We start from the raw sequence: 8,944 nt of genomic DNA on the forward strand, positions 1-8,944 counted from the left end.
GTGCCACCTCAGCGCTGGCAAATGGGTTCCGCTACCACTTTCGAGCTCAATCGGTCATTTACGCACATATATATTACCGATTTCGATTAAAAAAAGTTATTTACTGGACCTAATTAGAAACGGCAAGAAAAGAGCAAATATGAGTCATGAGCTAGCATAACACACGGTCCACATGGAGGCATGCAACACGGCGTTCATGCATGCAGCCAGCTCTGAATGCCATCACTTGCAATACATACAGGTCAACACAAATCGCCAGTTCGTCATGGCATATGCCATCATGTTTCATGCAGCACCACGGAACAGCCATCGCGTTTCTTCACAAAGAGGGGCCTATATTTTACACCAGAATAAATATCAGGGTCTTATCCGCAAAAAGCATCGGTTGGCGTTAAACCGAAGCAGCTCGTAAGAAAACCCCCACCTCTCCTTGTTCCCGTCCAGCTTCATCAGGCTTTCGCTCGCGAGGGTTCCGTCCAGAGCGAGGAGGAAGACAGAGAGCAGCGCGCGAGACCGCGAGAGGCCGCGGACATGGAGAACGAGTTCCAGGTACGGGGATCTCTCCTTCCCAATCCTATTCCATGTTTCTGTTTCCGACCTGAGATTTAAGGGGGATTGCGGCGGCCAGAAAGATTCCTTAGTCAAAATTCTGTTGATCTGTATTGCTCCGGCTCGTTCAAGCACCGGGTAGGAATTGGCCACTGAAGGGTGCACGAAATTGGGTGCATATATAATGGTCTGGGATTTCATCCGTCCAAAATTCTGAGGCGGAAACTCTGAATCTTCAGATTAGATTAGATATAGGCTCATCCACCAACCCATTTAGCGGTTCAGATTCGGAGCACGCCAAAGTCTGGATATTCGGATGTGTGGCATGAGGGTTGATCTTCACTCTGCTCTCCTGTTGGATTATAGTAACCCAAAAGATGAACATATTGAGATGGGAAAACCTTTGGTGATGCAAAATGTAAATTTTCAGTTGTAGCTACTCGTACTTTTCAGGGCCCAGAATGCCCATCGATTTTAGTACTAGTTGTTTATTGCAGAAAGGTTGCGACTTATCACCGTCATGCACATATCTTTACACCCTTTATCTGCTGACAACAGAAGTAGGAGCCCCTCTCCAAACTTCTTGGAACTGGGTTTGCTTGATGAGGTTTGAGACAACAATTATTATGGGATTACTGGTTTGGACATTTCCCTTACATCCACTTGTTATATACTACTTCTTTGTTACATATTATAAGACGTTTTACTCCCTCCGTTCCATAAAATAGGACGTATATTTTAATTCAAAAGTCAACTTCCTATACGCTTGACCAATCATATAGACAAGAATATAAACATCTAAAATACCAAATCAATATCAATAGATTCGTTGTAAAATATATTGTATATCTTCATAGTGTTTTTATTCAATATCGTAGAAGCTTATATTTTATCGATAAAACTGGTCAAACTTACAGGACATTGACTTTTGACTAAAAATATACTCCTTGTATTACGGAATAAAGATACTATGAAACAGAGGGAGTAGTTTTTTTTTTGTCCGTGTGAGTTTTGAGTAGGATAGAGCTTGTCAATCTGTCTACTGCACAGTGAAATGCAATGATTTTGCAACTAAGCTGGCCACTGTTATGAGAAATTCCATGCGTGGATGAGGTGTATGCTGCAGCACATTCACTTTTCTGAAGAGAAGTAAATCCCGTGGTTTGTTAGAATGCTGCCTTATACCAATTACCAAATCCTCCATATCTATTCATGTATTAATTTTCTGCTCCAAATCGGAAGGTTGTACTACATTAGTACGTATTTATGATCTGTAGACTTTTTACGACTTGGATTACTAAGGAAAGCCCATGTAAATTATTTTAGATGTTTCAATAATTCATGTTATCATTTTGCTGTACAGAGTTAAATTTACTTCTTGCACAATTATAATACTGGATCTTTTGCATGGCCATTACTAACTTAGGATGGCAAGGAAGAGGTCATCGAAGCATGGTACATGGATGACAGTGAAGAAGACCAGAGGCTTCCTCATCACCGTGAGCCCAAAGAGTTCATTCCTCTCAACAAACTTTCAGGTTTGTCTGTTTCTGCTCAAATTATTCACTGCAGTTTGTGTTTGATCTGTGGTAAAAGGAGTTCTCATAAACCTGCTGGATGCTATAATTTGCGCATTTGCAAATACTCAGAGTTGGGTGTAGTAAGCTGGCGCCTGAATGCTGATGACTGGGAGAAAGATGAGAATCTCAAGAAAATCCGTGAGGCCAGGGGATATTCTTATGTGGTCAGTCATTGATCCTTTTTGACTACTTGCTGTTTTTTCCTTCCCAATTTGATTGGCAAGCTTAAAAATTTATGCAAGTACTAGGACCAAATAAGTGTGACACACATGTTGTATTTTATCTTTTGCAGGACATTTGTGATGTGTGTCCCGAGAAGTTGCCAAACTATGAGGTCAAGATAAAGAATTTCTTCGAAGAGCACTTACATACTGATGAAGAGATACGCTATTGTCTTGAGGGCAGTGGTAGGTGCCTTTATCCTTATTTTTGGCATTTAAGACTAGAAAGCTATGCATTGTTTTGTCTCAAGTAATAATCACGGTGGCATTCTTTCGAGCTGCTTTACCTATTTGTTTTTCTTGTATTGCCAAGGATACTTTGATTTGAGGGATGAAAATGAACAGTGGATCCGTGTAGCAGTGAAGAAGGGGGGCATGATTGTTTTGCCTGCAGGAATGTATCACCGCTTTACACTGGATAGTAACAACTACATCAAGGTATCTCTTGCTTTCTTCCTTCGGTCTACCATGAGTGTCTGTCTCTCCTTAAAACTTCTATGTTCTAAATGAATTAAAATGACTGACGACTGAACTCTTTATCCTTTTGTCAAGTCACCTCTAATTTATTTCTGTAAATGTGTCGGTGATAGCTTCAATTATTTGAATGACAATAGTGCTACTTATCTTTAGTCTCACGGCACATAATTCTGAGTAACTAGGTGTCTTTTGCTGCAACATTTGCTGTTGGTGTCTTGCACCGCCTTTGTGAAGTTCAACCACCAGCCCTGTCCTTTTGTTGGTCAATTATACCATAAAGAATAGTATATGGGGCTGTGAAGCTTATGTTTTTCTTTACTATGTTATGCAGGCAATGCGGCTCTTTGTGGGAGAGCCTGTCTGGACACCGTACAATCGCCCCCATGACCATCTCCCAGCTAGGTACTTTCATGAAGTCTATGGATTGTTCCCTTAATAATACATTCCTCTGTTTTCTGTAGTATCTTACTTATGGAACCGTGTCATGATTTCAGGAAGGAGTATGTCGACAAGATCATCAACAGAGGTGGGAGTCAAACTGTGGAAGCTCGTTGATTCAACCTGTAATGTTAGGCTGAGTGAGTTTCCTGTATGTATAACACCTCCACAAATACCGAATAAGATGTGCCAACGGCCGGCGCATTGTACTCCTACCACCATCCTGTATCAGTAAGCAGTAGTTTGCACAAGACCTGCTTAAAATCATCCCTGGAAACTTGTTTGTAGTATAATAATAAGATCCCCACAGTCCAGTGTCAGCAGTGGTGTAATGTTGATCATTATACTAATATGGATATAATGGATTGAAAACCCGTTTTGATCTCTGAAAAATGTCTCTGCATAATGTTTACTGGAATGATGGTTGTATTCACTTCCTCCTCTCATTGTTTCCGTGGTTCACCTGACTACCTGATGAGCTTGTGTTAGTAATGACGGAGTGCCCCGTCTTATTCAGAGTAGCTTATGTCACAGATTGAAATATTTTCAATAATTCTGCTCATCCTGCCTACTAGTATTATGTACCTAATGAAAAGTTGTTCACGTGGATGAACACTCCTGGCTTGGTGGGTTGTACGGACCAGGAAACTGCTAGAAAACCGTATGCTAATCAACCAAAGCACGTTCCTGTCATTCTACAGCCATGTTTGATGTTTGCACCGTTGGTTTCCTGTCCCTGTAAGCCATGAACAGCTGCCAAACACTCGCCAATAAACCATCAACATTGGAGCATCAGAATCTATTTATTTCCATTGCTTATTATGTGTGCACTACATCCGTTATGAAGTGATCGTCTGAAGAATGCAGAAGAGACAAAATTGCCGGGATTCATTTCGCGAGTATCAGGGCATCTCCAACGGGGCGATCCATCCCGCGCCCGCGCGTCCGGATGGGTCCAGCCGGACAAAAACCCGGCCCAACGCGGGGACGCACCGCAAAAGCGGACAGCCGCGGCGTCCGGAACGACGCAAACCCGGCCCAAATCTGGGCTAGGTTTGCGTGGCCGCGGATGGCACGCGCCGTCCGCTCGCGTCCGCGCGCTGGTCGCCTCGTCTCCCTTGGGTCCACCTGTCGGTGACCAGGGGAGTCTATTAAATGGGGACTGGAGGGGATCTGGCCCTCCACTCCAGTCCCCACTCCACTCCCCGAGCAAAAACCGCCGCCATGGCCCCGAAGCGACGGTTCGCTCCCGGAGCGAACGACGACGAGGCCGGCCAGCGAGTCGGCGTCGGCCGCCGGCGCTGCGACCATCGTGCGGAAACCGAGGCGGCCTCCACATCGGAGAGGCCGCCCGCCGCGGCGCGGCATTGCCGCAACCGCCGCCGCCGCTGCTCGAGCCCAAGCCCGAGTCCCCGGAGGAGGACCCGGACCTCCGCGCCGCCCTCATCGTCTCGGCGGCGGAGGAGGAGGCGAAATGGCCGCAACTCCATGCGGCCATTCGCACCTCCGAAATGGAGGAGGCGGCGCGGCGGGAGGCGGAGGACGCGGAGGGCTGGGAGCTCTACGCCCAGGCCCTCCAGGCGCGACGGGAGGAGGAGGAGGAGACGGTGCGGCGGGAGGAGGCCGGGCGCCGCGCCGCCGAGCGGCAGCCGCCGCCAGAGGAGAGGTGCCGCCGGCCGGAGGAGTCGGCGCCGAGAGGCCGGGCGGCGCCGGCCGGGCAGAGAGGCGGCAGCGCCTCCGGGCGGCGCGGGTGGCTCCGGACCCCCACTCGCCGTGGGAGGAGGCCTTGTGGTCTCCTCGGCCGGAGTCCCCGGCGCGGTCGAGCCACAACGCGTGCCTCGCCGCCGGGGACCTCGACGACGTCGCCGACGACGCCCACAGGGGCTAGGCGGCGCACCGGCGGCCACCGCGCCGCCGACCAAACCCTAGAGGGTTTTTTATTTTCTCGTTTATATTTTAGTTTAAATTTAAAAGCCCATATAGGGGCTTCTTTTGTTAGTTTTATTTGCCCAAAATAGGGCTATGTACTAAATTTGCCCAAAATAGGGCATATGTTTAATCAAATATCGTTTAAATTTGCCATTTTCATTTTGTTTTCGTGTTTCTCCAATTTGCGATGCGTCCGCGCGTTGGGCGCAGCGCGCGACCCAAACGGACACGCGGACGCGGGCCGCTGTCCGCGTGTCCGGGCGGCGACCCAAACGGCCCAAAACGGACGGCCCAGCGCGTCCGTTTGGGTCGCCCGGTTGGAGATGCCCTCAGCACTTGAGCTGAGAACATTTTTTTTTTTTGCTTTTCCAGAGAACCCACGAAAAAGGCCGGGGAAAAAAGGTAAAAACTCAAACTTTCGTGTTCCAGGACGGTATCAGCATCGGCGGCTCAGCCAATCACAAACTTGGCGAAAAATGTCGACGGAAGAAAAATGGCAGAAAATTTGTCGCCGTCGTACCCCCTCCCTGCTAGCCTGTCGACCGCCGATTCGCCGTCGCGCCCACTTGCGCCGGTCGCGCGAACCTCAGCCACACTCTCACCAACCCGAACCCCCTGCGCTAGCTGCACCCGGCTCCGGCATCCAGAAGCTTCGGGCCCGGGGCCGGCCGGCCGGCCAGGAACGCGCCGCGCGGCCTAGAACCTTCGGTCCCCCCGTCCCGACCAGTCGCGCTCGCCTGTCCGTCGGGAGTATTTATTAGCGAGCACCGGCCATTTTCCCGCGTAAGGAAACGAGCCGCGACGCTAGCTTCTGACTGTGCTGTTCTTGCATTCCTGTAATTCCCGCGCTGGATTGTTCTGTTTCCAAGAGCTGAATTGTAGCAGAGTTCCTTTGGCTGGTTCCCGGCTACACGAAGATCCCATCGTCGCCTTCGGTTGATTGATCCGCCCAAGATGGACCGACTGCTGCCGGGGATGGTGAAGGAGGAGTGGCCGCCGTCGCCGGAGGAGGAGGACCTGGCCCCGCGGCCGATGGAGGGGCTGCACGAGACGGGGCCGCCGCCGTTCCTGACCAAGACGTTCGACCTGGTGGCCGACCCGGCCACCGACGGCGTCGTCTCCTGGGGCCGCGCCGGGAACAGCTTTGTCGTCTGGGACCCCCACGCCTTCGCCGCCGTCCTGCTCCCGAGATTCTTCAAGCACAACAACTTCGCCAGCTTCGTCCGCCAGCTCAACACTTACGTGAGTATCTCTGCTCCTGGCCTCTCAGCTACTCTGCTGCTTGGCTTGTGTTATTCACTTGCTTGTTCACTTGTTCAGTTAATCTGCACTTGATTTGCCAATTCGTATCCAGCATAATTTGCATTCTACAACCGAGAGAAGTACCAGGTCAATCTAGACACATCTGAAAGACTGGCACATAGCTGTATCAAACTATCAATATAGCTGAATTGCTCGAGTGAGATTGACCAGTTGTCAAATTGCTTATACAATTTCAGTTCCAGAATGACAAGTGATGGCAGATATATCTTATGTGGTGACTTGATTATTGCAGTTCATGGTCGTCATGCTTATTTATATGCATGATTCTGGAATTAGATATCACACAAATTAGGATAGAAGATGGTACAACTTGGTAAATTGAGTGAAAAATATCAAAGAAGAGAATCATTTATAGATGTTGAAAAGAGAGTTTTTTTATAGCTGTTCCTTACATTAGCAGTGAGCGCTTCCATATGGCAACGAACTGTACTGCTTTTTCTCCATTTTGAGTGAAGCTATCCTATGCATAATTAATTATCAACAAAGTTACAAACTACAATTTCTATGTTAATGGACATGGTTTGAATGATGAAGATAGCCAGAACTCTTCAACAGACTGAATATATATGATACTCGCACTACGATAGCGATAACTCATCAACATCTCTGCCACTGTTGGCTTGAGCCTTGGTATAGATATATACTACCCGTTCCTTCTAGATCAAAGGAGTCATAGCGAAATCCTTGGTTTCAAAGGAAACACGAGTTTGTGGCCAGAGGCATGTGCATAAACCATATTTCCTGAAATTTTCTTAATAATTCAGAATAAGGAGATGCTGGGAGACTGAATTATATTAAGAAAATTTCAGCATCTCCTTCATAAACATATTTACTTTCTGACATGCTGTTTCTTCAACTTCTTACTGTGTAGCTAGATGGATCAAGACATCGGATGAAGCTACAAGAACCTGCCAATTTGTTCTAGAAGGCTCCTATGATCACCATCAAGCAATATAGTATATGCTACACATTCTTCCACTGCTTATAAATTTGACATAAAACTGTGAAACCTACCGTTTCTGTTTCTTAAGTATGCCATGTTAGTTGAGCTTTGCTGTTTGTGCCTTCTGAACTTTAGCCAACTGCGATGATTTTTTGTGTCTGAGCATGAAATTATTGTTGCTATATTACTTACATTGCAATTTGCAGGGCTTTAGAAAGATTGACCCAGACAGATGGGAATTTGCAAATGAGGGTTTCCTTAGGGGCCAGAGACAGCTTCTAAAGATGATAAAGAGAAGGAGACCCTTGTCGTATCTCCCCTCATCACAGCAGCAGGCCCTTGGCTCCTGCCTTGAGGTTGGCCAGTTCGGATTCGAGGAAGAAATCGAAATGCTAAAGCGTGACAAGAATGCCTTACTCACAGAGGTAGTAAAACTGAGGCAAGAGCAGCAGAGCACGAAAGCTGACATGCGAGCCATGGAAGAGAGGCTACACCTCGTTGAGCAGAAGCAGCTCCAGGTGATGGGTTTCCTGGCAAGAGCAATGCAGAATCCTGACTTCTTTCTCCAGTTGATCCAGCAAAAAGATATACTGAAGGACCTCGAGGACGCGTACTCGAAAAAGAGGAGGAGGTCCATCGACATAGTGCCTTTCCTTGGCCCTGGGGAGGCGAGTCAGAGTGAGCAACTCGAGTCGACATTCCTGTTTGATGAAAAAGAATTTTCCGAGCTAAATCAGCCTGGATACTCTGAGCTGGAGAATTTAGCAATGAACATTCAGGGGATGAGGAAGGGCATGAGGGATGACAGAGGTGGTCGGGATCAGGTCAGCGGTGAGACAGAGCTGACTGACGACTTCTGGGAGGAGCTGCTGAGTGAAGGAATGAGGGATGAAGCTGCGATGGCACAGCTGGAGAGGAGACCTAGATATGTCGACACATAGCGTAGAAGTTGGATCCTCTGCCAAACTCATATTAGAATTCATAGCCATTGAATCTGTATAACCAATGTAGTGATAGCTCTATTGTATATTGTAGTTCTAATTTATAGTGATAAGACTGATTGTATTGTGGTTTTGGACCGATTGTCGCGTATATATATGCATACAGTTATGTAAAAACTGAACCTTCTTTCTTGTTGCAATTTTTTGAACTCTGACAATCTTTGTTCATCCTCTACTGCATGCCTGAATGAATGATTGTTCTTGGTTTGGATTGCGCAACCGAAGCTTTTTGTAGACTGTGCACTGCATTCGTTACGTTTTGACGAAAGACAGCTCAACTTTGTTATTACAAGACGCAATAATGTGCACTGCATTCGTTACGTTTTGCTTCCTGCCTCCCGTGATGGTGGGGCGGCGGCGGTGGACTTCCGGCCTCCCGTGTGATGGCGGGCGGCGGCGGTCGGAGGATGGAGGGGCGACGGTGGCCTCTGTGCTGCGGCCTCCCCTGCCTCCCGGCGGCGGCACACCGGTGGCGGCTGGTGG

General features: G+C 47.9%; 2 protein-coding genes across 2 annotated transcripts; both read left to right on the plus strand.

Annotated features, from left to right (window-relative positions):
- Positions 1-418: 418 nt before the first annotated feature.
- On the plus strand, positions 419-3,649 carry LOC124701493 (1,2-dihydroxy-3-keto-5-methylthiopentene dioxygenase 2). The gene is made up of 7 exons (XM_047233566.1): positions 419-549; positions 1,976-2,087; positions 2,199-2,293; positions 2,422-2,536; positions 2,664-2,788; positions 3,159-3,229; positions 3,322-3,649. Exons 1-7 carry the CDS (start codon positions 532-534, stop codon positions 3,380-3,382), a joined length of 597 nt encoding a protein of 198 aa, XP_047089522.1. The 5' UTR covers positions 419-531; the 3' UTR covers positions 3,383-3,649.
- A 2,452-nt stretch (positions 3,650-6,101) lies between these two features.
- On the plus strand, positions 6,102-8,534 carry LOC124701495 (heat stress transcription factor A-2d-like). Its single transcript, XM_047233567.1, has 2 exons — positions 6,102-6,436; positions 7,667-8,534. Exons 1-2 carry the CDS (start codon positions 6,149-6,151, stop codon positions 8,399-8,401), a joined length of 1,023 nt encoding a protein of 340 aa, XP_047089523.1. The 5' UTR covers positions 6,102-6,148; the 3' UTR covers positions 8,402-8,534.
- The last annotated feature ends 410 nt before the right edge of the window (positions 8,535-8,944 follow it).

Source organism: Lolium rigidum, chromosome 3 (genome assembly GCF_022539505.1).
Source record: "Lolium rigidum isolate FL_2022 chromosome 3, APGP_CSIRO_Lrig_0.1, whole genome shotgun sequence".
Lineage (NCBI taxonomy): Eukaryota > Viridiplantae > Streptophyta > Magnoliopsida > Poales > Poaceae > Lolium > Lolium rigidum.